General features: G+C 38.3%; 2 protein-coding genes across 2 annotated transcripts; one reads left to right on the top strand and one right to left on the bottom strand.

The window, feature by feature from the left end:
* Nucleotides 1–9,128, bottom strand: LOC121367781 (INO80 complex subunit C-like). Its single transcript, XM_041492152.1, has 5 exons — nt 8,992–9,128; nt 6,034–6,228; nt 4,418–4,526; nt 2,657–2,724; nt 1–1,069 (listed from the first exon to the last, which is right to left on the bottom strand). The coding sequence occupies exons 1-5, from the start codon at nt 9,094–9,096 to the stop codon at nt 938–940; spliced, it is 609 nt and encodes a 202-aa protein (XP_041348086.1). The 5' UTR covers nt 9,097–9,128; the 3' UTR covers nt 1–937.
* A 237-nt stretch (nt 9,129–9,365) lies between these two features.
* Nucleotides 9,366–22,966, top strand: LOC121373947. The gene is made up of 4 exons (XM_041500796.1): nt 9,366–9,546; nt 17,358–18,801; nt 20,420–20,488; nt 21,644–22,966. The coding sequence occupies exons 2-4, from the start codon at nt 17,409–17,411 to the stop codon at nt 22,318–22,320; spliced, it is 2,139 nt and encodes a 712-aa protein (XP_041356730.1). The 5' UTR covers nt 9,366–9,546; nt 17,358–17,408; the 3' UTR covers nt 22,321–22,966.
* Nucleotides 22,967–24,291: the final 1,325 nt, after the last annotated feature.

The raw sequence follows: 24,291 nt of genomic DNA, 5'->3' as shown, positions 1-24,291 counted from the left end.
TCTACAAATATTTCATTTATTTGTAATATAGACCCACATTTAATGCACAATCAATGGATTTGATATACCAAGCATCTTGCATAGCAGAGTTACTCTAGTAAATGGCTGTCACGGAACCACATATAAATTATCAGCAATGTTTCAAAACAGTGTAAATTACATGCCAAGAAGTTTTAAAGGTTTTTTCTATTTGGCACTCTGAATCAGAAGCAAAACCTCACTCTTTACATTAAGTGTTTCAGTTTAACCACAATCAAAGCAATTCCAACAATGTCCGAGCAGAACCCAGGGCTGACATTTTCATTGATGAAGTTATGCTTCACCAGTGGTGTAGCATGGATTGCCAGCATCCTGGGCAACGCAAGTATTGCGCCCCCTAACCAGTGGACCATTAGCACTCCCTGAATCGTTTCCACAAGTCCAGAATTTTGCGCCCATGGCAACCGTTCCAGTGGCCCTGCCCACACTACGCCACTGTGCTTCAGTGTTCGCAATCAATGCTTTTCTTTCACAGTATAACAACACTTTTTCATCTGCGATGTTTTCCACAGTAATGTAGAAAACGTGGGTGTGGGTATGGGTAATTTTTGGCATGCTTCCATCAAGCATGCCTGTCGTGGGCACAAGCTTTGACTTCGCCAGAAATTTCTGTCCATGACGGGGTAGAAAACATGGATCATTTTTCTTTTTTTATCAATACTTAGCCTAACCTCAAACAAATGGCATCTTCTGCCTATGTTAGTAGACTGGTCTGAACATCACAACAGCCATTTTGTATGGTTTAAAATATTCCAATGAGTCCTCTGCTTCCAGTTCTGGTCACACGACTGAAGCTTTCTTCTTTCTCCTTCAGGCAAAGTTTCAAAGAAAACAGTGTTTTTCCATATATCAGTGATGTTTTCATCTTATCCATGCTTAATGCGTTTTTCAATTGTTATCAGGGAATGGGCAAACATGCTCGTCGTAGAGTAAGTAAACCAGCTATCACATCACTGGGTAACATTCTCGCTCTGGTGAATTCTTCAGTGGTAGCATAACGTATCTTCGTCTGTGGGTCAGTGTACGGTGCCTGCAAAAAAACAAACAAACCCAGGGAACATTTATGTTTTAACCATTTAATTAGAGACAGTTTGTGATCAGTAGCAAAGTTCTACTATATTTAACATTTTACTCATTTAGAATTGTGTAGCAATCTCTGAAATTTGCATAGCAAATCATGATGCAATACTGAAAAACAATGTTCCCTGGAAACCCCCCAAAAAAAACTGACTCACTTAGAGGCGGATCTATGGCGGGGGGGGGGGGGGGAGACCAGGGGCCCAAGGCCCCCTAAATTTTGTGATAGTTTAATTTTCATTTTTCTACGATCCCCCTCCAAACCTTCCCCAAAGTTCCCTTGGCATTCCACTTCATGTCACTGCCGCCCCCCCCCCCCTCCCCAAATGGATTTTTCTGTTACTGAATGTCTTATAATAAAAAAAATTCTGCTTTTATATAATTTACTCAGTTTTGATTGTTTTTTAATCCAAAATCAGTAATTTGAAGTTCCCACCCTATTACTGTTTCCTACAGTGTAAGATTTTAAAGGGACAGACCCTGGTTGTTAAACACTAAGGCATATTTTTCATCTAGACCCTAGTTTCAACCCGTAAAAATGGATACTTAAGTTTGGTTAATTTACAAACCTGCAACAAATTTGGATACAACAGAGTGAAACAGAGTGTGTGATGTTAAAATACCCTTAAAAACAGACTAAAACGCGACTCCACAGCTGTTACTTCTCAGACACATGTGCGTTTTAAAAACTATGAAAAATGCATTTTGTGGAATTACAAACACCACAATGACCAGAAACACTTTGGATGTACGGAAATGGATAATCTAAACAATAAAATATAAGTAATGTTTGATTTCAGTGATCATAAACGGCTCTAATGGTCAAAAATATGCTTTAGTGTTTGAAAACTAGGGTTTGTCCCTTTAATGGTTCATTTTATAATAAAATTGTTATCTATGGGCTATACATGGTTTAAATCTATTTAAGTGTATATTTTGTTATCCAATAACTAACAAGAAGTGTTATTCCTACTCAGGGCTAGTTCTGGGTCCGCAGAACATTTTGCCAACTTATCTATAAAACTTCAAAAACTCCAGAAACCCAGTTATATTTTCGGACAAAATGTCATTTATTTTATGAAATTATTTTTGCCAAATAAAAATAAAATTTGCCAGTTGTTTTTTAAATTTGCAACTGGTGAATTTGGTGAGTGCCAGAGCTATCCCTTCTACTTTTGCTTTCATGTACAAGCACTGTAAAGCATGTAACAAAATAACTATATTAAACTTTCCTAAACAAGGATGTTATTTATATGTTACGTCATTCTAGATCATTTGCAGTATGTATACACTTCACACATATTACATCTCTATTCAAGATAGTTAACTCAGTCATGTTTTTTTCCTGTTAGCCAAAAAGCTACCTGTATTTTAATGTAGGATTTTCAATAATTATTATAAAATTCAAATAGCCCTTATTGGAAATGAAAACATGCATAATGTCATCTGATATTTGACGACAACGTTTGTCTGGTTTTAACATTGCTTCAAAGTTTATTGTAATGGTAGAATTTAAACCAGCTACAATGTATGTACCCACCAGCAGTCCTGATAGGTCGGAGTATTTCTTGGCTGGTTTAAAAGAAGGTGGAGCATCTATGGAGCTGTCTGAAACAAAATAAAACAAGTTTAAACCTACAAACAGTGTGTCACTACACAGGTCTAAACATTTTCTTTCTTTTAACTAATGATCATGCGTATATCCAATTAAGGTTCAAGCACACTGTCCTGGGTACACACCTCACCTATCTGGGCTGCCTATCCAGGACAGTGGGTTAGTTGTTAGTTGTTAGTGAGAGAAAAGAGGGTGTAGTGGTCTTACACCTACTGACTGAGTCATTAGAACTCGCTCTGCGTGGGAGCCGGTACCGGGCTTCGAACCAGGTACCTACCAGCCTTATGTCTGATGGCTTAACGACACCACAGAGGCCGGTTTGGTCTAAACCAAGATCTACACACAAGACTGGTCTAAACCAAGGGACACAACTCTTAAATGACAAGCATGGGTACAAAAAACACACGTGTAGTGAAACCCTTCCCCCTCCGCTACAACAGCTTGCTCTGAATGTGCACATATAAAGCCCTATGACCTGACCTGACCTGAAACCCCTCTGAACCGGTCACCCTGGGAACGAAGTAAAATGTCCACTTTCAAGAGATATCCAGTTTAGAGAGGTTAAGTTCTGTATTGAGGTTTAAAAAAGGACAGTGAAAAATGTCCGGTTTTGGGAGAAGGGTCTGGTTTTCAAGGAAGGAAGGAAATGTTTTATTTAACGATGCTCTTAACACATTTTAGTTACGGTTATGTGGTGTCGGACATATGGTTAAGGACCACACAGAGGGGAAACCCGCTGTCGCCACTTCATTAGCAACAAGGGATCTTTTTATATGCACCATTTCACAGACAGGATAACCAATAACTAGTAACATTCGTGGTGCACTGGCTGGAGCAAGAAATAGCCCAATGGGCCCACCGATGGGGCTCGATCCTAGACCAACTGCCCATTGGGCTATCTCTCTTTCCAGCCAATGCTCCACAACTTGTGTAACAAAGACTTTGGTATGTGTTATCCTGCATGATGGCAGTGGTTTTTCTCCCTTATCTGTGTAGTCTTGAACCATATCACTGATGCCATATAAAAGTAATTAAAATGTGTTTAGTCATTAAATAAAACACTCCTTCCTTCCTTCCTTATTTTCACCTGTTTAATAAATGTTCGCCAGGTATAGAATTACAGAAATACCAGAAGTAACTACTGAACACTTCCCGAAGTGGTCAGACTAAGCCCACAGCTAAACGCTGATGGGGAATGGCAGGTGTGTGGCACAGACAGCCACAAGAGACAAGCACCTGTTGCGGTTGGAGAGACAAAGACTGGGATGTGGAGGTGGACAGCGAAAGAAGATGAACGATAGGATGAGTTGCCAGATCGGGAAGAAATGAGATGGAATTCAAAAGGAGAGAAAGGAAAGGGGGCAGAGGGATAATAAAAAGAAAAGAAAAAAGTATAGAATTACAAAGAACTACAGGTTTAAAAAGTGCTAGTTTAATACTGTATGGACACTATATAACTAAACCAGACTGGAGTTAAATATGCTAAAGTATCACCAGAACACTGCAATCATTTACTGACTGACACGTGACAAAATCAAGGCTGTACTGCTTAAAAGTAACTCGATCACAAAAGCTATATATTTCCTACAATTACATTAAAAACTCCCAAACTTATTTTTCCGTTCACTTTCGCCATATTTAACCAGTGAAAGATTAGCAAGGAACCTCATAAACTTTAATTCTTACATGTAACATCTGTTGGTTTCCATGGCAATGATCTTTCCGCAGTAATCACCTGCTTTAGGTTTTTCAAAACACGAGCCTTCCTGGAACCCACTGCTTCCTTCTTCATCATCTAGTATTTAAAAGTAAAATTTCGTTACACTGAAAGTAATCCTGAATAAAGTGTGATTTAATTATAGACAAATGTATAAACAACTAAACAAAAACAATTAAATTAAAGTTATACATATATGTATCAGGGCCGTAGCTAGGATTTTTTGTTTGGGGGGGGGGGGGGGGGGGGGGGGGGGGGGGGGGGCAACTGAGTAGTTAATAGTCTAAAACTAATTAAACAGTTAAGAAGAGAATTTTCTTTAAGTTTCTATAATGCTTTCCGGATTTTTTTCTGGAGGGGCAACTGCTCCCCCTTGCTCCCCTGCTAGCTACCACCCTGCGTATATACAGGGCTAGCTCTGCCACTCGCCAAATTCGCCAATTGCGAATTTCAGGAACATTTGGCAAATTTTATTTTGATTTGGCGAAAACATTGCATGTAATAATTGGTACTTTGTTGAAAAATAACAGTGGGTTTTGCATATTTGAAGATAATTCAGCAAATTGTTTTGCTCATCCAGAGCTAGACCTGATGTTTTTTTTATACATGTGTTTTTCTTATTCTGGACTTCTGGACCAAATTGATCATGGATACTGCCAATACTAATCTATGTCAAATACATTCACGTACATTCAGTTAACATGTAGCAAAACATTTTTAAAAGGTAAGATTGTCGGCAGTGCAATTGTAACGGTAAATCATAATAGAATAATGGTCACAGTTTGCATGATGCGACTAAAGCATTATTTTAGGGTTATCCAGGTTTTGCACAGGGCTACAAAAAATCTGTCTGACCCTAGCGCTAGATAAATCTGTCTGACCCTAGCGCTAGATAAATCTGTCTGACCCTAGCGCTAGGTAAATCTGTCTGACCCGAGGGCTAGACGATTTCTACATATGTGTGACGTCATAACTCATGCTTTACAATGATTGATGTCATAACTCATGGTTTTCAGAATTCTGTTTGCCATTTCACGTTGGATCATTGTTTCAAAAATATATAAACAAATTAATATTTTCAACTTTATATTCATTGACCTAGTAAGTTGTTACATTTTTATGTCATTGCATGAGGTGGACTATATTTTCCCTGTGCATGATTAAATGAGTTTGTAGGTAAAATGTTTACGAATCGTTCTACAATAAACAAATCATTGCTTACAAACTTAATGTTTTGTTAATGCAATTAAATGGGCAAGAAAAAGAATTGATCACCATTGTGAGGTATAGATTATAAGGCAATTCCAACTCTTGGGACAAAAACATGTTTTTGTTTTTGTCCCTCGGGTTGGAATTGCCTTATCTATACCTCACAATGGTGATAGATTCTATTATCATGGTCAGATTTGCAACTAAATAGTTGCTCTTTCAAGTACTAGCTGATGACAACACTACTAGTGAACTAAATTTGGTCTGTAATATCAAGCATTCCTTTGTTTCTTTCTCTCAGTATGTTACATAGTATTATGTGTGTAATATCATTAATCAATTGCAATGACATAATCAGTCAAAGTTCTGTCAATACCATGTAATTGACATCTTTAAAAACAGCGAGAGGTCGGTCCGGGACGACTTCTTCTGTCACTGTAGTACAGGTAGCACTGTTAGTGGGAACTGTCGAGATGGGTACCGGGGCCGGAAACAAATTGATAGCCTGTGAGACCTCTTGAACCAAAGGTGCATGATGGACTTCAGTTGTTTCTTGAGGTGCTGCCACAGGCTATAAAAAAGAAAAGAGAAAGTTTTGTTTTTATTTAAAGGTACATTCCTGAGTTTGCTGCAATGTATAAGATGTTATCGACTAACAGAGACTTTTTAACGACTGTAATTACATATCAAATATATTTTTCTGCATAAAATATTAGTGGCTGTATATTAAACTTGTTTCTTATTGTTCTAATATTGGTACTAGGTTAAACTTCATTTTATTTCCTAAGATATTGTTTTTTCATACGTACAAAATTATTTGAAGACAAAATCCAGTTTGGGCATCTAGAAATATTAAGACGACCAGAAACACATTGATATTTTAAAAAAGAAAATATATTTAATATGTAAGTTTAATCGTAGAAATATTTTATTAGTCGGAACCATCTTACAATGCAGCAAACTCAGGAATGGCCCTTTAAAACCTCTAGAGCACATTGATTAATTCATCCGTGACTATTAGGATGTCAAAAATTGGGTAATAATTCTGAGATACATGTACATGTATAGTTTGAGCCTGTCATGCACATATGTAAATAAAAATGTGTCAGTCACAAATTTTGAAATAATGATACAATCATCCTTTATTAATAACGTACTGTTATATTATACCCGTATAACTACTTTACATAATGCAGTGAAACCCATTTGAACAGTACACCCATGGGCCAAATTAAGACTATTGTTAAAAAAAAAAAAAAGTGTGAATCCGATGGGTATTCAGCTTGTAAACATGGGTTTTGATTGTGGTTAAAGGCTAATGTTGTATTCTGTTCACTATTAAATACAGAAAATGTAATAAAACCGGCAAATAACGCAGTTCAAATGTGGATAAACTGATGCAATTTACAAGAACTTGGATTGGAGTGGGGTGTTTGGATGTTTTGTCAGACGTTCTGACATGCACTGCTATTTCATTAAAAATGAAATACATGTACATGTACATTTGTATGTATACATGTAGTTAATATCTTTCCATGAAGTCAAGTTGAAAAATAAATTTGCTTAAATATACATTATTTAAAATGGTACAACCGGAAAATAAAATTCATGACTGCCCAGTCACTGCCATGGCATGGCATGAGGCCCACGAGTATGAGATGTTATATAGTCCACAAATTAAAATTATGTCGAAAGACTCGAAACTGAAATAACTTTATAATATCAAAGCTCCTAATATGTGTATTAAATAATGTGTACTTTAGCAGGATTTCTACCAGATGGTAAAATGGGTATGGCACCATACCCAAAATGTTTTGCTTTTTTTTGTTTATGTTAACTTTTTGACAAAATTAATTACTCGTGTCATTACACTACGATTTTCTTAGCACTAACCCTAAACTTAACCCATTTTCTTTCGGGGGGGGGGGCCTCCATACCCCCATTTGACTGTGGTTGCATTCAATTCCATAGTGCCATACCCAAAAGTTTCTTTCTGGCAGAAACACTATTTAGTAATTTCAAAACAAATACTATACATGTATGTTTCTATTTAATTTTTATTGCATAATTAACATTCATCAGAACAGAAAAAAACAAGCTACGGTACATTCATGTACTTTTGACAAATATAGACTGACAGCTAAGCCAGATCATATTCATATCGCACCATGCACCTGTCTAATCGGCCAATGTAAATAATGACCACTTTCTGCATGACCATGCCATTTAAGAGGTAAAATTTACATTAAATAAACACAATGGCACTAGATTATTTGTCCATTGGGCAGTTTAGAAGGGTACATAATTTTCCATGTTAAAACATGTATTGGTTGGCTGAGCTATTTGGAACACATCAGCTCATCAGGCTTGTTCGAGTCTACTGATGTTAAGTTTGTGTCTGAAAAATTTGTACTGGACAATGTCCATGACCGGTTACTTATTTCCAGGCTTGCATGTAAAATTAACTCTGGGTTGTTTCACCCTAAAACCATTTCGAACCCTGTATTGTTTTGCCCTTAGTCCTATTCACCCAGAGTTGGTTCACCCTATATCTTAATCCTGTCAAGTTGTTTCTCCCCCCAAAATAAATATATAATTTAGTATAGTTTTGAAGTCTTTTTTTTTCTTTTGTTTTTCATTATTCATCACCAAATATTAGGTAATTTTCTGTCTTTGCATATCAATGCCTTATCAGCATTACTTTCTGTCTGCCGCTATTAATAAGGGCGAAACATCCTATTACCGTAAAACTAGATGCATTAATTTAACACATTTTCTGTTACAATTCTCTATCTAAAATAAAACCTGTAAGTTTAACTTTAAACTGTGAAGCACAAAGTGTTTTCATTTCAGACTAACACCCACAACATACCGGAGCTGGGACTGATTTCAGTTGAAAGAAAATAAATAAATAAATCACTGATCTAATCACGACTAATGTGACTTCACCATGTCTGTACTGGCGCAAACTACAGAACATACTGGAGATGACACTGAAAATCATAAATGCAATATAATTATATATATATATTCTGATATTGACATTCTCAACAGACCACACACACGTACACACGCACACACACACACACGTACACACGTACACACACACACACACACACACGTACACACACACACACACACACACACACACCAGCATCTGTGTTTTTGGGGAATATTTATGAGCCTATTAACTTAAATCAGGTTTCACCTCCACTGGCTCCAGCCTCTAGTCAAGAAAATAAAGGATGTCGATTACAGGACAATATCTCAGTTAACTGCCAATGTACATAAAAAAAAAATCATCAAATGAAAAAGTTTATATATAAATGCTTACTGCCACAACAGTATGCTTCCGTTTTTTAGTAGGGGTTGTAATGAAACCTCCATCAGGAGAAAGTCTTTTCGACGGTTTCCGAATTCTGCCACTGCTCGACGCCATAATGGAAGGGAAATAACTCGTCTTTAACAGTTCTGCCTTGTACTTTCTACCTTTATTTTATCGTTTACAAAATTAAATATGGACATGGATTGGTATTATATCCGCCCCCCTAAAAAATCTTTCCCTCCATTTTTATTTTTTATTTAATTTTATTTATTTATTTATTTTTATTTATTTTTGTTAATTCTTGTTAGGCCTATTTGTCAAAGTAGGATCACATGATTCATGAACTCGGAAGTGGTTCACATTGTGACATTCTGTTAGTTTTTATGTCGAATAAACAGACCTGGAGAAAGTTCAGCTAGCAAACGCATAAACCAGTTTTGCAGACGTTTTTCTGCTCGGTGTGGCTGAACTCAACTCAGGTTTAAGGTTAGCCCTGGAGGACAACCATGTGAAGTTTAAGAAAAGGGCGTATACCCTAACGTGTGGGCTGAAAAACGACGACAGGTATACATGCAATGACGATTAGTTTACCACCAATTAAATGTTGTTGGGGTTTTTTTGGGGGGGTACCCAAAATTATGTCAAATGCATGACGTCACACGGCCTAGTTACCGAACATCGGGTCTTTGGAGGTGAAGCAAAGCATGCATTACATACTGTTACATAGAATAACTTTATTATCATATTATTAACTTTCTGCATGCCGACCGGCCTCGGTGGCGTCGTGGTTAGGCCATCGGTCAACAGGCTGGTAGGTATTAGGTTCGGATCCCAGTCGAGGCATGGTATTTTTAATCGAGATATCGACTCCAAATCCTGAGTGAGTGCTCGCAAAGCTCAGTGGGTAGGTGTAAACCACTTGCACTGACCAGTGATCCATAACTGGTTCAACAAAGGCCATGGTTTGTGCTATCCTGCCTGTGAGAAGTGCAAATAAAAGATCCCTTGCTGCTAATCAGAAAGAGTAGTCCATGAAGTGGCGACAGCGGGTTTCCTCTCAAAATCTGTGTGGTCCTTAACCATATGTCTGACGCTATATAACTGTAAATAAAATGTGTTGAGTGCGTCGTTAAATAAAACATTTCTTTCTTTCTTTCTTTCTGCATGCCTTGCAATTGCATACTATCATTTATTTGCTGTAGGCTAGCAAACACATAGTTGCAGTATGTCTTATGAGTATTATAACAGCTTGGGTTGTCTTATAAGAGAAACGAACAACGGGAATCTGAATTAGTATAATCAATATTTAGTACCGATGTGTTTCCGTAGGTTGCTTGTCAATTCGTAGCCTGGTCATTTCGTACCATAGTCACTTCGTACCTAATTTGGTCGCTTCGTACCCGACTAGTCCCTAGTCATTTCGTACCCTGGTCATTTAGTACCATTGCAAAAAGTCATTTTGTACCCTAGTCATTTCGTACCTTGGTCATTTCATATCATAACTGAAAGTCATTTCGTACCATAACATAAATGTGTAATGTGTCAGACGTACTATCACCCTGGTAATCATATCGTCTTTTATAAAATAACCTTACATTACAAATGTCTTTAAGATGCAAACACCACCTGCAACTGAATAAAAATAATACTAATAATAAAAATGCAAATAAATAAAAAAGAAAGAAAGAAAGAAATGTTTTATTTAACGATGCACTCAACACATTTTATTTACGGTTATATGGCGTCAGACATATGGTTAAGGACCACACAGATTTTGAGAGGAAACTCGCTGTCTCCACTACATGGGCTACTCTTTCCGATTAGTAGCAAGGGATCTTTTATTTGTGCTTCCCACAGGCAGGATAGCACAAACCATGGCATTTGTTGAACCAGTTATGGATCACTGGTCGGTGCAAGTTGTTTACACCTACCCATTGAGCCTTGCGGAGCACTCACTCAGGGTTTGGAGTCGGTATCTGGATTAAAAATCCCATGCCTCGACTGGGATCCGAACCCAGTACCTACCAGCCTGTAGACCGATGGCCTAACCACGATGCCACCGAGGCCGGTGCAAATAATTAATATCTGGCATTTGGTAGGATAGTCAACTGGTAGCTGGAAATGGTTCAAATTAATTTATTATTATTATTATCATAATTATTAAAACGTAAATATAAAAAGTGCGCTTTGGTCAGTTCGCTTAATGATGACTTGTTAAAATATACATTGTTTTCCTTGGTAGACATATTTTCCTATACAAGTATATATGCAAGTAATATATTCACTAGCTATATAAATACTGGTACGAAATGACCAGGGTACCAAATGACTTTTCACAATGGTACGAAATGACTAGGGTACGAAATTACCAAGCAGTATGGTATGAAATGGATGGTACAAAATGACTATGGTACGAAGTGACAATGTCAGATGTATTAAATTATAAAAAAAGTGATTTCAGGGGGGGGGGGGGGGGGGGGGGGGGGGGGGGGGGGGGGGGGGGGGGGGGTTCGGTTGAACCCATCAAACCCCTCCTATGTACGCCCATGTTTACGGAATTACAGTGGTTGCCTTTGATTACATGTATATGTGCACATACCATACGGGTACTGTCAGTACATTAGTATATAAGGCATTGAACAATGACACCTGCATGGGCAAGATTAAGCAATAATGGAGGGACATTTTAACTACTTTCACACATAAAATTGTTCATACTGAATTAAGTGTTTGTCTTAACAACTTACTTTTGGATAGGTGATAGGTTCCTTTACACTGCTGCATAAAACATATTTAGTGCAACTCGTTTAAATGTCATAAATGGGGTTTTAATATCCGGTAACATAGCAACATGAAATGCACATCACATAAAATGACTAGCTGTTTTTTGTTATATCTGGTGTGCTATAGTGGTGTAACAATACATCAAACTATCGATATGTTGCGATAGTCAGTGCCTCGATAGCAGTGCATCGATAGTTAATTCAGCTATTGATAACTATCACAATTGTTTGTTCAACTATCGATAGTTTCGATAGTATGCATAGTGAAATTCAAATATGGTCTACGACCAACGCGTGAGTTCACTACCTAGTGTCATTATTACAGATAACTAAGTACAAACACAGACACACATACAAACACAAACATACATACATACGCACATACAAACACAGATAAAGACACACACATACTGTGCATAAAAAAACCCCACAGAAATGTTTTATTTAACGACGCACTCAACACATTTTATATACAGTTATATGGTGCCAGACATATGGTTAAGGACCACACTGATATTGAGAGAGGAAACACGCTGTTGCCACTTCATGGGCTACTCTTTTCGATTAGCAGCAAGGGATCATTTATATGCACCATCCCACAGACAGGGTAGTACATACCACAGCGTTTGATATACCAGTCATGGTGCACTGGCTGCAACGAGAAATAACCCAATGGGCCCACCAACAGGGATCGATCTCGGACCGACCGCTCATCAAGTGAGCGCTTTACCACTGGGTTACGTCTCGCCCCACATACATACAATGCCATACATACATACATACATACATACATACATACATACTAGCCAGTGCCAGGTCTGCCCACTGTTTCATGCACGTAAGCGGGATCGACCATGTAGATTGTAGGTCCCATGCATATGGTTGAGTTAAAGAAGATCCTTTTTATGAATACCTCAATAGCTCAGAGCGCATCATGGTTAGTCGTGCAATTTGTGGGTGATTCGGTGCCGCAGGTTCGAGTCCCAGCAACGGCATGGGACAATTTGTGAGGCCAGAAAGGATTTAATTATCCCCTGCGCCAGTGCGTTAATATCTATGTATGTAACATTCAACCTCGACATACATACAATATATAGATAGTCATACATCAATACATACATACATACATATTGGAAGACTGAGGTAAATAGTTTTGTGAAATATCTATTCATATTACTGTGATCAAGCGATTTAAGTATTCACAATACTATCACAATAGTACTATCACTATTGCAATGCTATCACAATAGTATTTTAACTATCACAATACCATTTCAATAGTAAGACTGACCGTAATAGTCACCCCTAGTGTGCTAGGCATCCAGTATCGGAACTAGTATAACAGAAATCAAGCTAACATACATGTACATATATGTATGTATAACAGAGGGACACATTTTGTGGCATTGCATTTTTATTCTTATATGACCCATTAAATGAGTCGAAATTAATTTTATATCAATAAATAGACAGTAAAAGTATAGCTTAACATCAGTGATTCATTGATATTTTGTTTTCGATCAAATGTATATCCAAGTATATATATGCATTGCCAAATTTACTTCAAGATCAAGCGATAATGGAGGGATATTTTAGCTACTTTTATGCATAAAATTGTTTGTATTAATTTAAGTTCTTGTCATATCAACTTACTTTTGGATTGGTATTGTTGTTGATGTGTTCCTTTACACTGTTGCATAAAAATATTTAATGCAACTCTGTTTTAATTGTCATAAATTGGCTTTTAAAATTGGGTAACTGAGGGTCATAAAATGACTCCATTTTGTTTCATATTTGCTGCACATGCTAGGTATCCAATACTGAAATTAATATATCTGAAATCAACAATGATATAAATCTAACATATATCATTCAGTAATCATATTTTTAATAAAAATAAATTCATGTTTTGTTATTATATTGTTTGTATATTCAAACTTGTCGTTGTACATTAAAAAAATTGCCAATTGCTTGTATTGAAGTTTTAACACATTTTATGTTTATATATAATCAAGTTGAAATTATGCAAACAGTTTTTAACACCTATAATATATATTATGTTTAATGGTTTAGTAATTACTGGATCACATACATCACTAACATTTGTGCCACATTTTTGGGGTCTAGTGTGACAGAATCATGTAAATAACTGTTAATAAATTTCTCTGATTTGACCAATTGTTTCCTTGATTGAAATGGTAAAGTTTCAAGTATTTGTATGTGCATGTTGAGCATATTAAAGCTGGATGATTATCTTGAATAAACACATCAGTTGCACTGATTTGTTTAGTATCATGAACTACCAATATGACATGTATGTATCTGGAGATAACTGGTGAATAAATGAAAACATCCATTTTACGTGTGCATTTTGTAAAAAATATGATAATCCTAGTATTTCTTTTGGTGTTCTCTGTAGCATCTTTATTTTTCTGAACAACAATAGGTATCTTGACTGTAGAACAGTTTAAAGTAAATGCTATTAACAGGCAATGATTTGGCTTATAAAAATGAATATGAGTATGCTTGCTTAAGCAAACATAAAGCTAAACAGTATCTTTAATGGTGCTGTTTAAAATTTCAGTTATTACAACTGCCTCCATTTCCACTGGGCTTGTAATTAGCACTAATGTGGGAAGTAACTTAATTACTTTTAGTCTGCCAGAAGTAGAGACCCACATCCTTTCAAATGATTAAGACAGGTACAAAGTGATCAAGTGACAACTCCCTTTCTCCTATTGACATTTCATTGCCCTAATTAGTAGAGTTCTGTAATCCCTTAGTAAGGTGATATCTAAAGACTTGCAGTGTTTGTGAATTGCAGATGTTGATATTGATGTTACATAAATTATTTTATTTCATTTAATCAAAATAAATATACATATGATGTTTTTCAAGTCGGTTTTATCACACAAACTGTTTTAATTAATGTACAATGGCACAAATGTCCTTCTGCTACCGGTTTTTAATTGGTCAAATGACTAAATTTATATAATTTTTTTTTTTTATTAATTAATTATAATACTTCCAAGCTTCCAAAAATAACCTTTAAAACTTGAGATGCAGTTTGACATAATCATCTGATGTTAGAAAATCATGGGGTTTTGGGTTAACAAAAACACCTTACACTTCATTTTAAGACAATATAAAAAATTCATTTTAACAGTGGCTCTTGAAAATGTTTAGTAAAATCTTTACTTGGGTGTCTGTACATTTAAATGCTGTTTATGATTATATCAAGTTGTGATAACATTTGTTTGTATGTAAAATTGCGAAATGATCTCATGATATTGACCTTCCTTACTGGTTGAATGCAGGCGAAAATAAAATAGCAATAATAAAATATAGCCAACCTCAGGCCTTGTCATCACATTCTTTTCATTAGCAAGGGATCTTTTTGTGTGCACCATCCCACATACAGGATAGCACATACTATGACCTTGGATATATACCAGACATGGTGCACTGGTTGGACCGAAAAATAGTCAAATTAGCCCACCGACGGGGATTGATCCTAAACCGACCTGCATCAGTCGAGCACTTTACCACTGGGGGTGGGGTTTAGCTCAGTCGGTTGAGTGCTCGCTTGAAGCCGTTATGACGCATGATCGAACCACTTCGGTGGATCCATTCAACTGAATTTGTTTTTGTTCCATCAAGTACACCAGAACTGGTCAAAGGTCATGGTATGTGCTTTCCTGTCTGTGGGAATGCATATAAAAGATCACTTGCTGCATTAGGAAACATGTAGTGGGTTTCCTCTAATGACTAAACGTGTCAGAATTATTAAATGTTTGACATCCAATAGCCAATTATTAATTAATCATTGTGCTCTAGTGGTATCGTTAAACAAAACAAACAAACATTAACTTTACAACTGGGTTACATCCCACCCTCAGTAGCCCAGTGGTAAAGTATTTGGTCTTGGATCGAACCTCGTCAGTGGGCCCATTGTCTGTTTCTCGTTCCAGCCAGTAACCATGGCTACCTTTATATTAGCTAAGGGAGACGTAAGCATGTTTGTAAAGGTAGTCCGTAGGGCGACCATCGATTTTAGGGTCTGCCGTGTATAGTACCAGTTGAAAAATAAACACTGAGACTGAATCGAATATTACATAACACACCGCCTCTGTGCTGATGCGAACTACAGATCTGGCAGTAGACTACATTATAGAACATGCTCTATATTTTGACAGCGCTCTTAAGATGTTTTTATATGCATTTTAACTTTATTCATTATGAATTGCGAATTAGTCTGTTTCCTGTTGACGCAAACGGACTATATACGGTGAGAACATGGTTATTATTCAACAAAGAACATTCCAGTTTTGCTTTTGGTTGTGCAGTTAAATTGGATGGTTGGTTGAATTTGAGAAGGGCCAGTACGATTTTTAATTTTTCCTCAACTGGCCCTGCTGGCGACCATGGTATTCCTGTTAATTTTCAACCCTGGACTGGTATATCAAAGGCCGTGGTATGTGCTAACCTGTCTGTGGGATGCTGCATATATATAAAATTCCCTTGCTATTAATGAAAAAATGTAGCGGGTTTCCTCTCTAAGACTCAAAATTACCAAATGTTTGACATTCAGTAGCCGATGATAAATAAATCAGTGCATGTACTCTAGTGGAGACGTCAAACAAAACACATTTTATCTTTAACTGTTGGGTGCATAGTTTGTACTGATATGGTCAGGTCAGGTCAGGTCAGGTCAGGTCAGGTCTGGGCCCGTGATTATAAAATTTAAAGTCTAGACTTTAATAAAGTCCAGACTTTAACGTAATGCTATTTGAATGGCGTTGCCATGACGTTAAAGTCTGGACTTTTATTAAAGTCTAGACTTTAAGGTTTATAAGCACGGGGCCAGGTCAGAGTGTTTAACGTGCACATTCAGAGCAAGTTGTTGTAACGCACACCTGTCCTGGGCACAGACGCCGGTCTCGGCCGGCTCCTCCGTTCAGGACAGGAAAGGGGTGGGGTGGGAAGGAGGGGGACCGCCTGCACTGGCAGGTGCAAGGGAGCACCAGCAGTCTGACCGGGGCCGGTAACAGGCGGAGGGTGGTTTGGTGCTATGGAATTTGGAATGTCCCGTAGGATTATAGCCAAAGAGAAATGGTGCGCATTTTTATGAAGGAAGTTAGGCGCAATTTTGAACGGTCCGTCAAAAGGTAAAAAGGGAGCTACATGACAGGAAAATATTTTGCTTTAATACTGCCTTGCTAAGTTAATGTTAAATGGTGATGAAATGAGTTTTTGACGATCACATTTGATAACAATTACTAAATTTCATAGTATTTTTCATAATGGTAACCATCGCAGTAATGCGTTTTGATATGAAGGATATCCCAAATTTTCGAAGTCAAATAAAGGTCTCCTAAATGGCTGTAAATCACAGAAATGATCGAGTGCCACTGTAGATTTCTCACACTAACATAGCTTAAATTATACAGTTTATTTTAAAATACCACATTTTATACACTAACACATTTCAATATCCGACCTTCACCTTTTGTCATTGCAGGACGATTGGATAGTATGCAAAAACGATACATTGTATTTTCTAAAATTTTAGGTTTATTATTTTATTTTTAGGTTGCACCACATATGAAATAACACCGACGAGTAACGGCTTACCTCCCTTGCATGATGGCCGAGTACAATGTTGTGACATTATTTGAAATCAGAGAAGAATTCGCCACGTGTGATATCTGCCAGGAAGATTTCGACATGGCAGCCAGATCGCCGAGAGTTCTTCCCTGTTCTCATTCCTTCTGCTGCGATTGTTTAGAATGCATTTGGGGCAAATCCACTTCGGGGGTGCAGTGTCCTAAATGCCGCCGAGTATGGCCTGTCCAGAGTAACATTAAAACCACGTTTCATCAGAACAATGTGCTGATGAATCTAGTTGAATATCTCGCCTTGAAGAACAAACCTGGAAACATACCATGCTGGCAGTGCCCCAAAAGCAGGAAGGCCACCGTACACTGCCTTGACTGCCAGAAATATCTCTGCGACTTCTGCTCAAATTTCCATAGCAGGTTTTTAGATAACCACAAGAGTGTTCCATTATCAGAGTTTATCAAGTCTCCGCAGACGTTTTTCCAACAAAAGGATGTCTGTAGAGACCACGACCGGATGAAAATGGATCTGTTCTGCAAGAACGCCACCTGTAAAACAGCCGCCTGCATTTCGTGTGCTTATGTGTCGCACAAAGATCACGAGATTTGCAACCTAAAGGATATGTACGAACAAAGGAAGAAAGCGGTTAGCTCATCGCTGGATGGTTTGTTGAAATCTACAGTAAGGTCCAACAAGTACAGAGACGGGCTGACCGAACAGAAGAATGAACTGCAGACGATACAGCAGCACCTCCTGCAGTTTATCGAGGACTCCAAGACGGAGATAATTAAAAAGGTAGAAGAAAAAGCAAAGCAGTTGGAAGAAGACGTCGTTGCAAATATCGCTCAACAGCAAGCTGACAGGGATAAGCAAATGGATATTGTAACAGAGTCTGAAAACGCCAAAGCAGAACACGCTTTACATTGTCAACAAGCTTTGGCGTTTACCCGAGCTGCAGAATTCATTGCCATGTCGGAAGACCTTGAAACCAAAGCTAACTCACTGACTGAAATTCCAGATCTCTTTGACATGCAGATACAGGATGTTAATCTGGATCTGGAGACGTTTGAGAAGATTAACAGAATACTGGAGAAAACGGCAAGCGTTTATGACGGATCTGATATGAGGTCCTGTATTGAGGTAACAGATGCTAAGGTAGGAGAAGATTCTAACATTATAAACGTTACTTTGCTACCTAAGGCAGACACTCAACAGCGCAAGCCAGTGTTGCTAGAAGCAGTCGTCGTAGATCCCAAAGGAAAGGAAAGTAAGGTGGAACAAAACACAGCGTCCATATCCTCCGATGGGGGGAGTCTTGTTTTCAGACCAGAGTGTGTTGGACTCCATAAAGCATACATCAGGATTAATGGGCGTCGATTGACTGAGGAAACGGTTGACTTCCATAGCAACGAGCATGGTACGTTTCAGTCTAATTGTCCTTTCTATTTAGCTCAGCGAACGTCATTCAGCTACAGAGCTCATGTTCTGTTTCTTCAGATGCTAACCTTATCAAATAGTTTTAAGTATATTGTTACCATATACATGTACACATAGTCTTCTACAATTCTGAATAGACTTTCTTGTAATTCTTGAGGCTTATTTTATATAATGAATTATCAACAACGCCTGTTATATTTTTGTTGTTAAAGACTTGAATGATACTTGTGAACTGAGCACTCTTTTTATACACTCGTTATGACTGATTTATTTGATTTGTGCTCTATTCGATTTGTGCTCTACGATTTTAATAACTAAGGAAGCTAGTTTTTGTTTTCTTTCCAGAATAAATTGATACGTAAGGATAAAATCCTAATCCTAATCCTAATCCTAATCTACGAGCTAGAGTAGGTCTTCACGTGTAACATGGTGATACAAAAGTGTTTTAGCTCAAACTCGTCTGGAGGGAATTTCTTCTAAGACGAGTTATGCCCAGATTTGTTTTCACTCTTCATTACTTACTGAGGGGCATGATTTAACTCAGTCAGTTGAGTATTCACTTGAGGTGCTTGCGTCGCTGGATCGATCCACCTCAGTGGATCCATTCAGCTGATTGAGTTTTTTCTCGTTCCAACCAGTGCACCACAACTGGACAAAGGCCGTGGTATGTGTTTTCCTGTCTGTGGGAAAGTGCATATAAAAGATCCCTTGTTGCATTAAAAAATAAAAGTGGTGGGTTTCCTGTGATGACTATGAGTATGACTATGACTGTGAATTACCAAAATGATTGACCTCCTATAGCTGATGATTAATTAATTGATGTGCTCCAGTGGTGTCGTTAAACAAAACGGACTTTATTACTCACTGAATGTTACGAGTCCTATAACAGCGAATACGTATTAAAGATTGAAGGGACAGTCCTGAGTTTGTTGCCATTGTTAAAGGGACAGTTCTGAGATTACAACCATTTTAAGATGTTGCCGACTATCAGATACGTTTTACTGACTAGAATTGCATATTCAATTCCCCTTTTCTGCATAAAATACCAGTGGCTGTATATGAACTGTTTGTGGACGTTCTAGTGTTTGTACTGGGCCAATCTTCATTTTATATATGGGGCGGGATGTAGCCCAGTGGTAAAGCGCTCGGTCGGTCTTGGATCGATCCCCATTGGTGGGCCCACATTGGGCTATTTTTCGTTCCAGCCAGTGCACCACGATTGGTATATCAAAGGCCGTTGTATGTGCTATCCTGTCTGTGGGATGGTGTATATAAAAGATCCCTTGTTGCAATCGAAAAAATGAGTAGCCCAAGAAGTGGCGTCAGTGGGTTTCCTCACTCGGTATCTGTGTGGTCCTTAACCATGTGTCCAACGCCATATAACCGTAAATAAAATGTGTTGAGTGCGTCGTTAAATAAAACATTTCCTTCCTTCATTTAATATGGTAGCGAATTTAGGATAGTTGCTGTATCCTATTCAGCTGTCTTTTTGGGGGTCTTTTTTCTCTTTTAACTTTGAACTGCCCGTTATGCATAATCACTTATGAATAAATTTACATTAATTAGCACCATGCAAAATTTATCTATACGTTTTTCAGGTGCGGATGTGGCAAGAAAAATATTAATCAGTATTGATGCTGAACCAGGACTCTTTCGTGAAATTATTTGTAAGTAATTTGTTCTTAATTTATAATCACCACAGTTACTACCAAATGAAATAGATTAGATTATCTGGTCGAATATAAAGGCAGATCCTTAGCAGAGATAGCCGCTTATTCATGTTCGACTGTAATTTAATTAATTTAGTACGTATATGGGTTTTTAAAAATCTTTTTCCTGAAATACTGCAATTATGCAAAATTACTAGTATACATTTTTCAAAGACTACTGTTAGTTGTAACGGAATCGTCCCATGTATGATTGCTTCATCTCGCTTTTAGTCTGAATGTTTTGATATTGTTTTTTGTCGGGATAATTGATTTTTTGTTTGTTTGTTTTGTCCCTGACAACAAATTATGTACCCTCGGGTGGAATAGCCCTGTCCGACATGGACACATATGAAGGCTTCTTTTAGTCTGTGGAATCCCTTGTGTCTGGCTTCGCAAAGCTCAATGGGTAGGTGTAAACCACTTGTACCGACCAGTGATCCATAACTGGTTCAACAAAGGCCATGGTTTGTGCTATCCTGCCTGTGGGAAGCGCAAATAAACGATCCCTTGCTGCTAATCGGAAAGAGTAGCCCATGTAGTGGCGACAGCGGGTTTCCTCTCAAAATCTGTGTGGTCCTTAACCATATGTCTGACGCCATATAACCGTAAATAAAATGTGTTGAGTGCGTCGTTAAATAAAACATTCCTTTCTTTTTCCCTTGTGTCTGGTGGTAGAGGGTTTACTTTCATTATTAGTGTTGTGTTATCCTTAACCATATATGCAACGTCATATAACCATAAATGAAATTAGTGTTGAGTGCGTTCTTGAATAAAATGTTTCTTTCTTTAACTTCCCTTTGCTTTAAAGTTACACTCTTAGTCCTGGTGTATTGGCACTTAGTAAATGATGTCGTAATATTATGAAGTAGAGAGAACTTGTATCTTCATTTATTATTTGAGCTTTTGTTTTCTTTTTTTCCTGTAGTACCTGTCATACAGTTTGACAGAGACAGGTTAATAAGTAAAACCCTTCTTTTTTTAACTTCCCTTTGCTTTAAAGGTACTCTTTTAATCCTGGTGTATTGACAGTTAGTAACTGATGTTATAATATCATGAAGTAAAGAGAACCTGTATCTTCATTTATTATATGCGCTTTTGTTTTTCTTCCTGCAGTACCTGCCATGCAGTTTGACAGAGACAGGTTAAACTGGGAGCGCCGGACAATTACTGAAGACGGCTACTTGACTAACGAGCCTTCGCCTCAACCCGAGTTTGAGCGTGACGCCAGACTGAGACATCTGTGCGGCGTCACGTCCAGGACACCCGTGACGGGCCCTGGCTGCAGCTACTGGCAGGTGCAGGTGAACAAGAAGGTTCTGGAGGCGGCAGACGTCGGGTACGTTTCGGCGCAGACGGGAATCTGCCTTCAGGACCATTGCGACGAATACGAGTTTGAGGAGAACCATAACGCGTGGTGCGTGGAAGTCCGCACGTGCAAGGAACACAACGGTGTTTGTTTGCACGTCTTCTCACGCGGAGCTTTGCTCTGCGACTCTGCTCTGACCGACTTCAAGCCTGAAGCGGTAATCGACGTTGATCTGGGTTTTCTGATGGACTTCGACAAGGGAGTTCTTCACGTCATGCACCTGCAGAGGCACGAGATCGTCCACTCCATTCCAGACGTGGACTCTGACCAGCCACTGATGCCCGTGTTCGCCGTGTACAGTCCTTCCTTGTTCGATGTCCAACTCAGACTGGTGTCAGGAGTAGATCTCCCCGTTGATCGTGACTTTCTGGTCATGCTGTCTCGTATAGTCCAAGGAGGCCGGGATGTAACTCCACTGGCCTAGCCATTTAGGTATGGGGGGGTCATGGCCCTCCTCAGTCACACCTCTTTTTCTCCACCACCATTTATATTTGACTGTCGACCCATAGAAAACTCATGAGAGTGTATAAAGTCATGGAAACCCATAGTGTATAGCTCAATAATAGAGTGACGTGTGATGGGTCTCTGAATTGATGTCTTTAATGCACTCTGGGTTATTTCACGCCTTAGCTAGTGCCCCAATACTGGAATGTCAAAGGTCGTGGTATGTACTGTCGTCTCTATATGGGTGTAGCAGGTTTTCTTTTTCTCGACAAAGTATCAAAATGGCCATAATTTGTTACACCTCAAATTAATAGCCATAGTTTGAAATATGCTAAGGACACCGTGGACCGGTCGATAGATAAGAACTTGTTGGTTTCGTTATCACACCACCATTGATTACTCCATGCAGTCCAATATGTTGAAAAATACAACAGTGAGAGGATCACGTAACTACTAGTTTTAGGGAGTGCTCTCCCTTAACTACCGTGTGAAATATCAACACCGAACCGGCCTCGGTGGCGTCGTGGTAAAGCCATCGGGCATAAGGCTGGTAGGTACATGGTTCGCAGCCCGGTACCGGCTTCCACCCAGAGCGAGTTTTAACGACTCAATGGGTAGGTGTAAGACCACTACACCCTCTTCTCTCTCACTAACAACCTACCCAATGTCCTGGACAGACAGCCAAGATGGCTGAGGTGTGTGTGTGTGTGTGTGTGTGTGTGTGAGCCCAGGACAGCGTGCTTGAACATTAATTGGAAAATATGTTGAAATTAAAATCAACACTGGTTGACCACGAAAATGTTCAGTTAGCATCCCTAATACCAGAGCATCGCGTCATGTTGTAGTTGTGTATGAGACAGTACACCGCGTGTACACTTGTTTCAGTTAGTACTAATTATTACAAGTAATTTAAAACCAATGGGTTGTTTAAATACTACTGGGGTAAACCTATAATCATCAAATAAAGATTTCAAACGAATTGTGTATTGTTTTTGTGTGGGGGTTTTCTTTTTGACAAACTATTTCCTAAACCGGACTGTACTAATCTGGTACATTGTACAAGTAACGACAAAAAACTTTGGTGTACAAATTAAATGCAGATATAACTACTGCGCATCATATTGTGTGTGTGTGAATAGGGAAAGTCACGGTCAATCATAGCAAATGTTTGCGCTACAAAATTAGCAAACATTAAAAGAAACTCTAATCGGTGAGGACCTAGTCGCAAAAATGTTGCTTATTTGAAAGAAAAAAAACAACTACAGGGACAAGAATACGTTTACGAAATGTTACTTGAAACTACAATTCAGTAAACCGATTACGAGTTATGAAATAAATCTAGTTGCTGAATATCCTAAAAAAAAAAAAAAAAAACAGCTGCTAATTTAAACTACATTTCTACGTTTGTATACGATCACTGCTGGTTTAATAGAAATTTAAACGTTTATACAATGTCACACATACAGAGTTAAAATTATACGTCACAGAGCAGTAGATGTATCGTGGCCTTTACCCTGTGTTATCGATCTCCGCCAGGGGCTCATTTTACGAAGCGATCTTAGTGCTACGATCACCTTTTAAGTGTATACGGTAGCTATTCACTTCAGGTGATCTTAGCGCTGCGATCACCTTTCAAGTGTATACGGTAGCTATTCACTTAAGGTGATCTTAGCACTAAGATCGTTTCGTAAAACTAGTTCCTGATAAGAAATTAAGAATAGATATTACACTCGACCTGGTGCAAAGGCGTCAAAAGATTACAGCAACGAGGAGGGTAGGGGTGGGGCAGCTATATATTAATTCCATTTTCATCTGGGGAATGATAAGTGTGTGGTACAGATAGCCACAAGAGACTAGCGCCTGTCGCGGTTGGAGAGACAAAGACTGGGATGTGGAGGTGGACAGCAAAAGAAGTTGACAGATAGGAGGAATTGGCAGTTCGGGAAGAATT

Source organism: Gigantopelta aegis, chromosome 1, assembly GCF_016097555.1.
Source record: "Gigantopelta aegis isolate Gae_Host chromosome 1, Gae_host_genome, whole genome shotgun sequence".
Classification (NCBI taxonomy): Eukaryota; Metazoa; Mollusca; class Gastropoda; order Neomphalida; family Peltospiridae; genus Gigantopelta; species Gigantopelta aegis.
The sequence above is the reverse complement of the archived record's forward strand: the minus strand, read 5'-3'. Positions and strand labels throughout refer to the sequence as shown.

Excerpts from the sequence above, each read along its gene's own strand:
- LOC121373947 (XM_041500796.1), top strand. The coding sequence starts at position 17,409 with ATGATGGCCGAGTACAATGTTGTGACATTATTTGAAATCAGAGAAGAA. Across the intron at positions 18,802-20,419 it reads CTTCCATAGCAACGAGCATG|GTGCGGATGTGGCAAGAAAA; the intron begins GTACGTTTCAGT and ends TACGTTTTTCAG. Across the intron at positions 20,489-21,643 it reads ACTCTTTCGTGAAATTATTT|TACCTGCCATGCAGTTTGAC; the intron begins GTAAGTAATTTG and ends TTCTTCCTGCAG.
- LOC121367781 (XM_041492152.1), bottom strand. The coding sequence starts at position 9,096 with ATGGCGTCGAGCAGTGGCAGAATTCGGAAACCGTCGAAAAGACTTTCT. Across the intron at positions 6,229-8,991 it reads GGAAGCATACTGTTGTGGCA|CCTGTGGCAGCACCTCAAGA; the intron begins GTAAGCATTTAT and ends TCTTTTTTATAG. Across the intron at positions 4,527-6,033 it reads TTAAAGATGTCAATTACATG|ATGATGAAGAAGGAAGCAGT; the intron begins GTATTGACAGAA and ends TTTAAATACTAG.